At 43.5% G+C, this 14,989-nt stretch overlaps 1 protein-coding gene across 3 annotated transcripts; it reads right to left on the bottom strand.

Annotated features, from left to right (window-relative positions):
- Nucleotides 1-9,343: 9,343 nt before the first annotated feature.
- On the bottom strand, nt 9,344-13,830 carry LOC118375440 (nucleotide exchange factor SIL1-like). 3 transcript variants are annotated; one of them, XM_035762006.2, is made up of 10 exons: nt 13,442-13,830; nt 12,755-12,871; nt 12,484-12,619; nt 12,263-12,371; nt 11,987-12,098; nt 11,669-11,851; nt 11,385-11,506; nt 11,161-11,257; nt 10,739-10,903; nt 9,344-10,640 (listed from the first exon to the last, which is right to left on the bottom strand). In XM_035762006.2, exons 2-10 carry the CDS (start codon nt 12,857-12,859, stop codon nt 10,272-10,274), a joined length of 1,398 nt encoding a protein of 465 aa, XP_035617899.1. In that variant the 5' UTR covers nt 12,860-12,871; nt 13,442-13,830; the 3' UTR covers nt 9,344-10,271. The 3 variants fall into 3 exon arrangements, with proteins under 3 accessions (XP_035617899.1, XP_035617907.1, XP_052363213.1); XM_035762014.2 differs by lacking the exon at nt 13,442-13,830 and having other exon boundaries at nt 12,812-13,421; XM_052507253.1 differs by lacking the exon at nt 13,442-13,830 and having other exon boundaries at nt 12,755-13,421.
- Between the last annotated feature and the right edge of the window lie 1,159 nt (nt 13,831-14,989).

The raw sequence follows: 14,989 nt of genomic DNA on the forward strand, positions 1-14,989 counted from the left end.
GACCTCTTCAGGAAGCAAGTCCAACTTTGTCCAGTCATTCAAGTCTCTCATTATCTACTGCTGAACTGTCGTTCACTTTGGTAGTTTGTAGTGAAACTGGGGTTTGCATATACAGACACAATAGAAAAATACTTATTCTTCAGAAATATGTATATCCTATTTTGATAACATGGATTGAAAAAGGGAAGATATATATTCCATGTTAGTTTTGTAGCAGAGATTAAATAAGCATTGAGCAAATGAAAACAGAACACATTCACAAGAACACAAACTGCAGTACTTTTTAGTGAGGAAGCAACCGAATAGATTGGAGAACATCAACATTGGCCTCTGCTGGCCAACTCACTGCTCTGCGGCAAAAGAGATGGAGAGGTGGGAGAAGTGGTGTTTGACCGACAGGTCAAAAGCCCCATATAAAAAAGAAGACTAGATGGCAAGGGAAACACAAATCTGCAGACTCACAAGCTCCAAGCCATATCTTCACAGAGACCATGAAGCTGACAATACTGCTCTGCTCTACCATGCTTCTCTCTCTCTCTGGTGAGTGCCATTATCATAACCAACTAGCAACTGCATTTACAAGCTGTTGTAACATACATTTTTTTTACATTGAATATTTCAAGTATTCTGTACTTAGATCAATGAGATTTTGGGGATTATCAGGCAACTCTTCAAATGTTAATAGTTTTGTGCTAGTTCAATTGGTTACAAGCTCTTGGGTGATTGTGGGGGAAACTCAATCATGAGCTGCCCAGTGACACAAGCCTGGAGGATGAGCAAAATCCCTTCTATGCCATGCATGAGAGCACCAGCTGTTCCGGAAGACTGTGTGATTACAGTCTCCATAGCTGATGTGCTTAAGATCTATAAAAAGGTTAACGTTCACAAGGCCGCAGGGCCAGACGGATTACCAGGATGCATACTCAGAGCATGCGTTGGCCAGCTGGTACACGTCTTCGCTGAAATGTTCAACTTTTCCTTGAACCAGTCAGTTCATAACATTTCTGCCCTGCTAGAGTTGCCCCGGTGATATGTAAGGGCTGTTATTGTGAAGTGGAAACCTCTGGGTGCAAAAATGGCTCAGCTGCAAAGTGGTAGGCTACACAAGCTCACGGAACAGGACTTCCAAGTGCTGGTGTGCGTAGCGTATAAAAATCAGCTGTCCTCGGTCGGAACAGCGTCAGCACAATAACTGTTTGTCGGAAGCTTCAAGAAATGGGTTTCCATGGCCGAGCAGCTGCACAGAAGCCTAAGATCATCATGTGCAATGCCAAGCGTTGGCTGGAGTGGTGTAAAGCTTGCCACCATTGGACTCTGGAGTAGTGTTCTCTGGAGTGATGAATCACCCTTCACCATCTGGCAGTCTGACAGACAGATCTGGGTTTGGCGGATGCAAGGAAAACGCTACCTGCCTGAATGCACACTGCCAACTGCAAAGTTTGGTGGAGGAGGAATAATAATCTGGGGCTGTTTTTCATGGTTCTGGCTAGGCCCTTTAGGTCTAGTGAAGGGAAATGGTAATGCTACAGCATGCAGTAATATTGTAGACGATTCTGTACTTCCGACTTTTTTGCAACAGTTAGGGGAAGGCCCCTTCCTGTTTCAGCATAACAATGCCCCTGTGCACAATACAAGGTCCATACAGAAATGGTTTGTTGAGATTGGTGTGGAAGAACTTGACTGTCCTGCACAGAACCCTGACCTCAACCCCATTGAACACCTTTGGGATTAATTGGACTGCCGACTGCAATCCAGGCCAAATCGTCTAACGTCATTGCCTGACCTTACTAATGCTCTTGTTCCAACATCTAGCGGAAAACCTTCCCAGAAGAATAGAAAACTATAAGGTCTTTAAAGAAGTAGAATGTTATCTCTTGTTTCAAATATCAAATATCAAATATCAATAACAAAAAGGCATCTGTTCACAGTTGTTCAGCAACATTCATCTGAACAATCAGCCAACCTTTTATCCATACTGAAAGGAAAAAGTGAAAACCCTTTACTTTCTTCTTTAATTGTACAGTTTTCACCACTAAGTGACACCCCCACAGCCTGAAGAGGTGAGATACATCAGGAAAGAGTTACTCTATGGAAACAATGTCTTTACAATATATATATATGAGGGTGTGTCTGTAAAAAGCACTATTAAAGTAATGACTGCTCTTCCCCTCCCTAAAATAGCCCCAGTACGAGGTGTACGAAGGCAGCAAGTGCTCCAGAGAGTTTGTGTGGAAGCGATGGCCACATTTACACCACTGAGTGTGTGCTGTGCCGGAAGAACAAGAATACAATAAAATAGTATTGTTGTGTATGCATATTTTGCAGATGTTATTGTGGGTGCAGCGAAATGATTATGTACATCTCCACCTCATGGATGTCACGTTCTGACCTTAGTTCCTTTGTTTTTGGTCTTTGTTTTAGTAAGGTCAGGGCGTGAGTTGGGGTGGGCAGTCTATGTTTGTTTTTCTATATTGGTTTTTGAGTGCGGCCTAGTATGGTTCTCAATCAGAGGCAGCTGTCAATTGTTGTCCCAGATTGAGAATCATACTTAGGTAGCCTGGGTTTCACTTTTGGTTTGTGGGTGTTTGTTTCAGTGTGAGTGTTTGGGCCACACGGTACTGTTTCGTTTTGTTCACATCATTTATTGTTTTGTTCCAGTGTTCAGTTCATTTATTAAAAAGACATGAACACTTACCACGCTGCACCTTGGTCCTCCTCTCTATCTCCAGACGACATCCGTTACAATGGATTGCACCAGATTTGCCAGTTCTTGCTGTGAGATGTTACCCCACTCTTCCACCAAGGCACCTGCAAGTTCTCAGACATTTCTGGGCCATGGCAGAACACTGACATTCCTGTCTTGAAGGAAATCACGCACAGAACAAGCAGTATGGCTGGTGGCATTGTTATGCTGGAGGGTCATGTCAGGATGAGCCTGCAGGAAGGGTACCACATGAGGAAGGAGGATGTCTTCCCTGTAACACACAGCATTGATTGCCTGCAATGACAACAAGCTCAGTCCGATGATGCTATGACACACTGCCCCAGACCATGACGGACCCTCCACCTCCAAATCGATCCCACTCCAGAGTACAGGCCTCGGTGTAACGCTCATTCCTTTGACGATAAACGTGAATCCGACCATCACCCCTGGTGAGACAAAACCGCAAATCATCAGTGAAGAGCACTTTTTGCCATGCCTGTCTGGTCCAGCGACCATGGGTTTGTGCCCACAGACAATGTTGTTGCCGGTGATATCTGGTGAGGACCTGCCTTACAACAGGCCTACAAGCACTCAGTCCAGCCTGTTTCAGCTTATTGCGGACAGGCTGAGCACTGATGGAGGGATTGTGAGTTCCTGGTGTAACTCGGGCAGTTGTTGTTGGCATCCTGTACCTGTCCCGCAGATGTGATTTTCGGATGTACCGATCCTGTGCAGGTGTTGTTACACATGGTCTGCCACTGTGACAACAATCAGCTGTCTGTCCTGTCTCCCTTAGGCGTCTCACAGTACAGACATGGCAATATATTGCCCTGGCCACATCTGCAGTCCTCATGCCTCCTTGCATTATGCCTAAGGCACGTTCAAACAGATGAGCAGGGACCCTGGACATCTTTCTTTTGGTGTTTTTCAGTCAGTAGAAAGGCCTCTTTAGTGTCCTAAGTTTTCATAACTGTGACCTTAATTGCCTACCGTCTGTAAGCTGTTAGTGTCTTAATCGTTCCACAGGTGCATGCACATTAATTGTTTATGGTTCATTGAACAAGCATGGGAAACAGTGTCAAAACCCTTTACAAAGAAGATCTGTTAAGTTATTTGTATTTTTACCAATTATCTTTGAAAGACAGGGTCCTGAAAAAGGGACGTTTCTTTTTTTGCTGAGTTTATATACTGTATTTATATAATTGTGTATTGACAGTATATGGATAGATAAGGTGTGTACAGCAGTAGTTATATAGGATGAGCCTTGACTAGAATACACATATGAAGTGTGTAAAACAGTATGTAAACATTATTAAAGTGACCAGTGTTCAATGACTATGTACCTAGGGCAACAGTCTCTAAGAAGTAGGGTAGAGTAGCAGGTGATAGCCGGCTAGTAACAGTGACTAAGGATCAGGGCAGGGTACTGGGCGGAGGCCGGCTAGTGGTGACTATTTGAGTGTGTAATGGAGGTGGAAGCTGTTTTTCAGTCTCTTGGTCCCAGCTTTGATACACCTATACTGTCCCCGCCTTCTAGATGGTAGAGGGGTGAACAGGCCATGGCTCAGGTGAGAGGTCCTTGATGATCTTCTTGGCCTTCCTGTGACACCAAGTGCTCTAGATGTCCTGGGGGGCAGGCAGTGTGGCCCCAGTGATGCGCTGGGCTGAATGCACCATCCTTTGGAGAGCTTTACAGTTGCGGACGGTGCAATTGCTATACCAGGCAATGATACAGCCTGACAGGATGCGCTGAATGTTGCATCTGTAGAAGTTCTTGAGGGTCTTAGTGGCCAAGCCAAATTTCTTCAGCGTCCTGAGGTTGAAGAGGCGCTGTTGTGCCTTCTTCACCACACTATCTGTGTGAAAGGACCATTTCAGGTTGTCAGTGGTGTGCACTGCGAGGAATTTGAAGCTTTTCACCCACACCACTGTGGCCCTGTCATGCTCTCTCTGCTGTCTCCTGAAGTCCAAAATCAGCTCCTTTGTTTTGTTAACGTTGAGGGAGAGGTTATTTTCCTGGCACCACTCTGCCAGGGCCCTCACCTCCTCCCTGTAGGCTGTCTCGTCGTTGTTGGTAATCAGGCCTACCACTGTTGTGTCGTCAGCAAACTTGATGATTGAGTTGGAGACGTGCATGGCCACGCAATCATGGGTGAACAGGTAGTACAGGAGGGAGCTGATCACCCACCCTTGTGGGGCACACATGTTGAGGATCAGCGTGGCAGAGGTGTTGTTGGTGCAAAGACAGGAAAGTGATCAAATTATTTGATATCTATATTTCATCGATATGTATTGTTAGATTGGGGTCGTCGAGCTCAACAACTCAACTCTGTTACATGAAATAAAGATAAGTAATAGTATTCTAATTTCTTAATTTCATGCATGCCATGTGGTCTCCCTTTCGTCACCAAATGAGGAGCTTTGGCCATTTTGAGTTTCCCACTCAACCCTGGTACTTGTTTGATCATAACAGGGTTGTGAGACTGTGACAGAGTTGAGTATGTCAAGTTATCCAATTTTTCAAAATCATTATTATTGTTTATCTTCATTCTTATAATCACATGCATAATTGCTGGTAATGTTGTCAATTTTTAAGAATATACAGTAGTCCATGTGTATAAGCCTACCTCACTGGAGGGAGCATTTTATTCTTGTCAATCAACATTTCTGCTTGGAACTTCACATCTCAGTCTAAAGTAACTTCCCTGAAAGTCTTTAAAGGTGGATATGCCATCTGATATATTGTGATGGCTGCTGCAGGTCCTCAACTCAATTGCAAGTACTTCAACACACAGCATTTCAATTTCAGCAAGAAGTGACCAAATGCTGCGCAACAAATAGCCAGTGAAGGAAGGATTCAACCACAGCCACTGGAAAAGGAAATCCAGTGGGCAAGTCCAGGGCTGCTTGGGCTGTGGTTTAGGCTCAGATACGACGAAGACCTAAACTACAGGTCAAACATTTTAGAAACACCTACTCATTCTAGGGTTTTAATGTTTTTTTTTTTTTTTTTACATTGCTGAATAATAGTGAAGACATCAAGACCATGAAATAACACATATGGAATCATTCAGTAACCAAAAAAGTGATATTCTTCAAATAGCCACCATTTGCCTTGATGACAGCTTTGCACACTCTTGGCATTCCCTCAACCAGCTTCACCTGGAATTCTTTTCCTGAGCATTTGATGGCTGCTTTTCCTTCACTCTGCGGTCCGACTCATCCCAAACCATATCAATTGGGTTGAGTTCGGGTGATTGTGATGGCGAGGTCTTCTGATGCAGCACTCCATCACTCTCTTTCTTGGTAAAATAGCCCTTACACAGCCTGGAGGTGTGTTGGGTCATTGTCCTGTTGAAAAACAAATGATAGCCCCACTAAGCTCAAAACAGATAGCATTCTGCAGCGATATGCCATGCTGGTTAAGTGTGCATTGAATTTTAAATAAATCACAGTATCACCAGCAAAGCACACACACACCATTACATCTCCTCCTCCATGCTTCACGGTGGGAAATACACATGCGGATTATCATCCATTCACCCACACACAAACACACGGCGGTTGGAACCAAAAACCTCCAATTTGGACCTCAGACCAAAGGACAAATTTCCACTGGTCTAATTAATATTAATGGTTGTACAGTCGTCTCAAATAAAACTGTGAAGGACCTCGGCGTTACTCTGGACCCTGATCTCTCTTTTGAAGAACATATCAAGACCATTTCAAGGACAGCTTTTTTCCATCTACGTACCATTGCAAATATCAGAAACTTTCTGTCCAAAAAATGATGCAGAAAAATTAATCCATGCCTTTGTCACTTCTAGGTTAGACTACTGCAATGCTCTATTTTCCGGCTACCCGGATAAAGCACTAAATAAACTTCAGTTAGTGCTAAATACGGCTGCTAGAATCCTGACTAAAACCAAAAAACTTGATCATATTACTCCAGTGCTAGCCTCCCTACACTGGCTTCCTGTCAAAGCAAGGGCTGATTTCAAGGTTTTACTGCTAACCTACAAAGCATTACATGGGCTTGCTCCTACATATCTCTCTGATTTGGTCCTGCCGTACATACCTACACGTACGCTACGGTCACAAGACGTAGGCCTCCTAATTGACCCTAGAATTTCTAAGCAAACAGCTGGAGGCAGGGCTTTCTCCTATAGAGCTCCATTTTTATGGAACGGTCTGCCTACCCATGTGAGAGACGCAAACTCGGTCTCAACCTTTAAGTCTTTAATGAAGACTCATCTCTTCAGTGGGTCATATGATTGAGTGTAGTCTGGCCCAGGAGTGGGAAGGTGAACGGAAAGGCTCTGGAGCAACGAACCGCCCTTGCTGTCTCTGCCTGGCCGGTTTCCCTCTTTCCACTGGGATTCTCTGCCTCTAACCCTATTACAGGGGCTGAGTCACTGGCTTACTGGGGCTCTCTCATGCCGTCCCTGGAAGGGGTGCGTCACCTGAGTGGGTTGATTCACTGATGTGGTCATCCTGTCTGGGTTGGCGCCCCCCCTTGGGTTGTGCCATGGCGGAGATCTTTGTGGGCTATACTCAGCATTGTCTCAGGATGGTTGGTGGTTGAAGATATCCCTCTAGTGGTGTGGGGGCTGTGCTTTGGCAAAGTGGGTGGCGTTATATCCTTCCTGTTTGACCCTGTCCGGGGGTGTCCTCGGATGGGGCCACAGTGTCTCCTGATCCCTCCTGTCTCAGTCTCCAGTATTTATGCTGCAGTAGTTTATGTGTCGGGGGGCTAGGGTCAGTTTGTTATATCTGGAGTACTTCTCCTGTCCTATTCGGTGTCCTGTGTGAATTTAAGCGTGCTTTCTCTAATTCTGTCTTACTTTCTCTCTCTCGGAGGACCTGAGCCCTAGGACCATCTGACATGATGACTCCTTGCTGTCCCCAGTCCACCTGGCCATGCTGCTGCTCCAGTTTCAACTGACCTGAGCCCTAGGACCATGCCCCAGGACTACCTGACATGATGACTCCTTGCTGTCCCCAGTCCACCTGGCCATGCTGCTGCTCCAGTTTCAACTGTTCTGCCTTTTTATTATTCGACCATGCTGGTCATTTATGAACATTGGAACATCTTGGCCATGTTCTGTTATAATCTCCACCCGGCACAACCAGAAGAGGACTGGCCACCCCACATAGCCTGGTTCCTCTCTAGGTTTCTTCCTAGGTTTTGGCCTTTCTAGGGAGTTTTTCCTAGCCACCGTGCTTCTACACCTGCATTGCTTGCTTTTTGGGGTTTTAGGCTGGGTTTCTGTACAGCACTTTGAGATATCAGCTGATGTACGAAGGGCTATATAAATACATTTGATTTGATAATGTCCATTGCTCATGTTTCTTGGCCCAAGCAAGTCTCTTCTTATTGGTGCCCTTTAGTAGTGGTTTCTTTTCAGCAATTCAACCACAAAGGCCTGATTCACAGAGTCTCTTCTGAACAGCTGAGATGCGTCAGTTACTTGAACTCTGTGAAGCATTTATTTGGGCTGCAATTTCTGAGGCTGGTAACTCTAATGAACTTATCCTCTGCAGCAGAGACCCAGCAGACTCTGGGTCTTCCATTCCTGTCGCGGTCCTCACGAGAGCCAGTTTCAACATAGCGCTTGATGGTTTTTGCGACTGCACTTGAAGAAACTTTCAAAGTTCTTGACATTTTCTGAATTGACTGACCTTCATGTAATGATGACCTTCAAGTAATGATGGACTGTCGTTTCTCTTTGCTTATTTGAGCTCTACTTGCCATAATATGGACTTTTACCAAATAGGGCTATCTTCTGTTTTACCCCCCCCCACCTTGTCACAACACAACTGATTGGCTCAAAAGCATTAAGGAAAGAAATTCCACAAATTAACTTAAGGCGACACACCTGTTAATTGAAATGCATTCCAGGTGACTATCTCGTGAAGCTGGTTGAGAGAATGCCAAGAGTGTGCAAAGCTGTCAAGGTAAAGTGGCACCTTTGAAGAATCTCACATATGAAATAGATTGATTTGTTTAACAGTTTTTTGGTTACTGTCTTCACTATTATTCTACAATGTAGAAAATAGTAAAAATAACTAAAAAACCCTGGCACGAATAGGTGTGTCCAAACTTTTGACCGGTACTGTATGGAAGTATAAAGCACAAGGATATTTACCTTCTGTAAATACATTTGATAGGTATAATAGGAACAATTATATCCTACTATAGGCTATACATGTCCTGTTATGGACTAAAGATGTAAGTATAAAGCACAAGGGTGAGGTTATTTACTTACTGTAAATAGTTTCTGAAAGATAATAATTCCTTATAGAATATCAAAGATTGATGCAGTCATTGAGCCACTTCAGTCACTAGCAAAAACTGGCAAAGTTGGAGACAGACAAAACAGTAAGGTTGGGCATTACATGAATAAGACAATATTAACCAGAAACATGTACAAATAAAATGGCGCAGGTGCACCTTGAATCAATGACACTGACCTCCCAATTTCACCACAGTTTTGGTGAGGCAACTTTGTTACTTTGTTCTAAAAACAGATAAGGAGATGTGCCTCTTACACACCCATCGTATCTACGGACAGTGGCTAGATATTTTGTAGGGTTTGTAAAATATATTTTTTTAAGTCTCAGGCAGATTATTAGCAGTGCCTTTACCCAATGGATTTATTCTTATCAAACAAGTAAACAAAATACATAGTAAACAAATAACTTAGACATCAGTTAAGACATTTCAAATCATTAGAATAAATTGTGTGTATTTGAGAGCTAGACTCAATATTATGCTCAATAATTCTCAAAGTTTCTGTTTACCATTTTACGTTCAATCATGCTCTTTGGAATTGAAGGTGCCACATTTGAACCTTCTATTTTAAGCAGTGGACAGAACACCTCTTTTTGACAGGTTCAAACACAAGAAAGTCTTGGTCAAGCATGCAGGCATGTGTGAGGCACAAGAATTCTCTCTGGATGCCTTTCCTTCCTGCCGGAATGATGCAGTGCAATGAAGAGTATCACTGACTGGACATTGGCTTTCCAAATCAGTGGAAACCCTTAAACTAATAAAATGACGAAACATGAACCTGTACAGTCTCTCATGAAACCCCATAGGGAAGTATGGAAATAGCTCAGATTTCATTACTGCTTACAGCAGGCACTGACTAGGCACCCTAGTATCACAGTGGACAATCCACTAACAAGATAGATGGAGCACACTGAACAAGGAACACAAATGCCGTATAAGGAGAAATACTGTCTTTTAGCCCAACTGAATGCATTCCTCAGGGAGGACTGGAAAGCCTTATTTTGAGACACAAGCCAAGGCATGATGCATCACAGATGCAGAAAAAAGGTGTAAGGAAGGCTAAGCAACCGAAAGGCAACCTTGTGATTTGCAAATGTGTGAACTAGAAGCACAAGCATTTCGCTACGCTCGCATTAACATCTGCTAACCATGTGTATGTGACAAATCAAATTTGATTTGACCCTATCACACAGCCGCAAAACTCGAACGCATTTCTGTAATCCTACATCCTCGTTTTTTAAATTGTCCTTTGATAAGGGTTTTCACCAAGCCCTATACTTGTTTCAGTTTCAGCACCACTGTCTCCAACAGAGCCAGGATCTCCCCAAAGTATCCATCCTCGTCACCGAGGACCTGCTCTGTGAGCACCAGCTCCTGGTACTGCTCCTGTAGGGCGCTGAGGGAGAAAGACAGGGCGTAATCCTTTCGATACTGAGTCTGGCAGTGAGGCATCATGGCCAGGATAGTTCTCAGGGCCTTTTCCTTCCAGTCGTGCTCTGGGGAGGCCAACAGTTCAGGTACCAGACTGCACCAGCCTTGCTCTGCCAAAAGTGGCTGGAGGGAGACCTGCGCATACTGCCGCAAACGCTCATTGTGAGATGCATCTGGGATGGGGTCAAGTCCAGTCTGAGAGATCAGCTCCTAGAATAGAGAATGCCATTCATGCCATTCACATACATTTGATTTCACAAGACTAGCCTTGTATTATTGGCAAGGTTTTCGTAAAGAGCACCCCTCACCTTTTCGTTGATCATATCATAGAGTATGGTTACAATCCTCACACGGACAGCCCCACCTCCAGATGCTCGGAAAATATCCCCCAACACTTGCAGCCCACCCAGCTTCAGGAAGTGGCTTTGGGCAAAGGGGCAGTGACGTAGCAAACAGGCCAGAGCAAACAACGCCTGTATACAGGCAAATATTAGCCTTAGTTAAGTGCCAGGAAGAGAATGATTATTTACAAGTGATTGTAAGAGCTAAATTCTGTTCAGATTCTAAAACGTATTTGAAGACAGATGTGATGAAACCTTGCAGCATTAAATTGAAAGCCATCGAGTGTCTCTGCTAAAGACGGGATTATTAATCCTGCTAGATATACTGGACTGATTCTAAAATAAAAATGTATTGTGAGTGAATTTTATAATGTGGGAACAGGACTTGCCCTCTTTTTAACAGACATGGGTCGTGGAGTGGCAAGTAACATTAACAGCTTCTGAAGGGTACCACTTTCAACTGCCTCCACCTGCACCACCGGGTTACTAGAAAGAAGATAGTGAATGATAATGTTACTGACCACACACACACAAATACAAACAAAAACAGGCTGTCTTTTGGCTGGTATTTAGAATTCGACAGTTGGAAATGGGTTAATGAAGACTGCTATACCTTGATAGAGCTGATCCCAGAACGAAAGAAGCACTCTCTTGAAGTCGATAGTCTGTGCTGTTCAATGCATCAACCACAAGCTTCAACCCTCCCCTAGATGCCAGGTTCTGTGCATTGTCCACCTGACAAGACATAACAAGAAAGGAAACCGTAATTATAACTCCATTACTAGAATCCAATGAAAGTTATTTTGTGTGTTTATGTTAACCTATGTAAAAGAGGTGTTGTTTCTCCTCCCCGACTATTAGTATATACAAAAACATCCCATGCTTGGGGGGCCTCACCTGATGAACAAGGTACTCTAAGTCATGTAGAGCTTTAACCTTCTCTTCCACAGTGGCGTTAGAGCTGTTGAATTGGGACACCAGTCTACTCATAATCTGGAAGTCTGACTCCATCAGCATGTCTAGCCTGACCATGTCTTTTTTCAGCTCATCCATGGTATGAAACTGGGCCCTGAGAGCCTCCTGAACACATACACACAGGTTTGGGACCAAGATAACAATCAAAGACAGATTGGATCACAGATGCATTAGGCTCTTATAACAGCCGCTTGTTTCCACTGTGGTAAGAAACTACAGATCCATCAAATCAGGGCAAACCGTCTCTTCTTTGTCACTGGTTTTGGGATCCACTCCTTCTTTGATATTTTTCAAAGCCTTCTTCAGCTCCTCAGCACTGACAGATGGGCCCTGTGTGTTCTCCTTCCCCTGTCTGACTCACAGAGAGCAAAGACTGTAGTGAGTCTGATGTAATCTCAAGCAAACATAGTAGTGTGTGTGTGTGGCCATCTAACGTACAATAGCTATATGGCAACGTTTTTAGATGGTGTTTCATATGGTTGATATACAAATTTCAATAGGATCCTCAACTCATACCTTTGTCCATCTATCTGGTATTTGAGAGTCTGGTGTTCCCCAAGTTTGACCTCCCTCTGTCCAGTCTGGAGGTTGAGCCTTACTTGAGAGCCCCTTGGGACCCCATGACCTGAACAATGCCAAAATTGTACAGTGAATACCTTTGATTCTGCCATAGACCTTAATCTCCAGTACACTACCGTGTAATAAAGGCACATGTGCGTTTCCGCTTTAGCAATCACCTGGTTTGAGAGTCTTCCACTTATCTGTTGGATGGAACACGTCCAAATCCTCAGAATCTCCCTCTTCCACGTGGGCATCCTCCTCACCCTCCAGGCTGGCCTCATGGCTCTCCACAACAGTCAGAGCGGAGGGAGACTATAGGGCAAAGGGTATTGTATCAGACTCTTGTACAGGCTTATCATAATCAGCTAGGCTACACTATACATTGTATTTATTAAGTAGTATAACAATTAGTATAGGTCAATAATGATTTAATTCATCATTACTCACCTTTTCGCTGAGAATATGGACGAATTGACAAATGAATACTAAGAGCATGAGTGCTACCTTCAGTCTGGTGGATTGACGTCCTCTTCTCCGGCATCCGATCAACATACTGGCTGTAGGCTAGCTAACACAACTCATGTATTAGTGGCAATATTGATATGACACAGCAAAGGGTAACCAATACAATTCACGAGTACTTCGACGCACTGCACTATTTATTTACCCAACTGCACCATTCCAGATGTCAGCATGGACGTGTAACGTTGATGCGCCCAGAGATACTTTTGAGGAGATGGGAAACTCTATTGGATTCGCATTAATGTCCATTTTGCACAATGCATTCTGTGACAAGGCAAGCGAATGGGAATCAATTGGGTGCTAGCTCAAAAACCCAACATTAGCATAAATTTAGTGAACAAGAACTACAAAATTACAAGATTAGTCGACTCATACCCTGATTTTGAGAAGAGATTGCGAGACGATTGTCTTAACAACCAAGTGACGCGGGATGACAACGTAAACGCGATTGGTAGACAGTCTGCTTAGTGGGGCGTCTCCCATTCATTGTCCGATGGGATTCCTATCTCTCTCTAATATCTCACATACTTTTCAGCAACTAGACCACTCCCACAGTACTTGTCTAATACTTGTCTTCACGAACAGTAGCCAATCATATTTAAAAGCATGTACCTTGTATTCAAATTATATGCAATCGGATTGGCTAATGGAGATCCCCCTGCATGATCCCTGTGAAGCAATTAATTACATTACATTTCTCATAGGGATGTTTTCCTTTAGTCCGTCCTCTCTCCTCCGTGACCCGGAAACCGTGGTCGATGAGTGTTTCAAATTCCTTAGTTGGCAAATGTAGAAAGTCCTCCCCTCCTCGATAGCCGTCTGATGGCGAGGAAGCACAAGTGTATCCTATCTGGGGACGGGCTCTTTTCTCGCCACTTCGATACAAAGTGATTTTCGAAGTATCTTAGGAGAACATACTCAGTCCCCCAACTTGCTACGTTAATTGGCCTAACCTGTTGAGTAAGTTGAGCAAATTTGATTGAGAAATGGCCATAGACATCCTATTGATGGTGCGTTCAAGACAACTGGGAACTCTGAAAAAAACGAGGTCATGACGTCATGGATCTTCAAGTCAGAAATTCGGAGCTCTTGAAAGATAACAGTGTTTCTGACTTGGATTTTCGAGTTGAATGACAGTTCAAAAAGATTTTTCCCAGGCGGTACGAGTTTTATTTCAGAATTCCTGTTATTTTGAATGCACTAAGGTCGAAAGTAAGAGATTTCAGAGTTCCCAGATGTTTTGAACATGGCATCAGAACTTGGAGGGAAAAATGTGGTCAAGTCATCATGTCAGTGCCCTTCAGATTAAAAAGTTGGAGCTCTAGAAAGATTTGATGTTATTTTAATGGACAACGAATTAGCTTTTCTTTCAAAAACAAGGACATTTCTAACTGACCCCAAACTTTTGAAAGGTAGTGTATAAAAGAAAACCCTGAAATATCACATTTACATAAATATTCAGACCCTTTACTCAGTGCTTTGTTGAAGCACCGTAGACAGTGATTAGAGCCTTGAGTGTTCTTGACTATGACGCTACAAGCCAGAGGTGGGACCAAGTAATTGTTTTACAAGTCACAAGTAAGTCTCAAGTCTTAGCACTCAAGTCCCAAGTCAAGACAGGCAAGTCCGAGTCAAGTCTCAAGTCCTAAACATTGAATTTCGAGTCCTAAACAAGTCAATGTGCTCTTCACCTAATGTAATACCATATATTTTTAACAAGAGTAATAGTTAGTATATTACATTTACTCAAATCATGAATGCTTTTAAAAATATCTATATTTTTATTACTTTCCAAATAAACGTTATATTTCCATGGAAATATATGGTAGCCATGAGAAAGACCCCCCCAATAGTGATCGACTATCGAAGATCGCAATCGGGCGATGTAGGCTTGTACACACACACACACACACACACATGCACACACACTCACCCTCTGTGGTTACAGTAGGCAAACGTATGTCAATGGTTTTAGGAACAGCAGTAACATCAGGCAGGATTTAGGCTACCAACTGCCTAGCCAGTTGTAGCTCAATCTTGGGTGCAATGATCACATTCCCACACTGACTAACTGTGTGGAGGCTCATTGATTTAACTTTACGCTAGCCTACATGATACACTAGTAAAGTAATAAAATATATAGCTGTCGGCTGTATTAGC

The sequence above is a fragment of the Oncorhynchus keta genome, chromosome 4, assembly GCF_023373465.1.
Source record: "Oncorhynchus keta strain PuntledgeMale-10-30-2019 chromosome 4, Oket_V2, whole genome shotgun sequence".
Lineage (NCBI taxonomy): Eukaryota > Metazoa > Chordata > Actinopteri > Salmoniformes > Salmonidae > Oncorhynchus > Oncorhynchus keta.

Bases quoted from the DNA above. Each gene is read 5' to 3' on its own strand.
- LOC118375440 (XM_035762006.2), bottom strand. From the start codon at position 12,859: ATGTTGATCGGATGCCGGAGAAGAGGACGTCAATCCACCAGACTGAAG. The intron at 12,372-12,483 runs GTGATTGCTAAA...GGCATTGTTCAG, and splicing joins GTGGAAGACTCTCAAACCAG to GTCATGGGGTCCCAAGGGGC. The intron at 11,852-11,986 runs GTTTGCCCTGAT...GTATGTGTTCAG, and splicing joins CCAGTGACAAAGAAGAGACG to GAGGCTCTCAGGGCCCAGTT.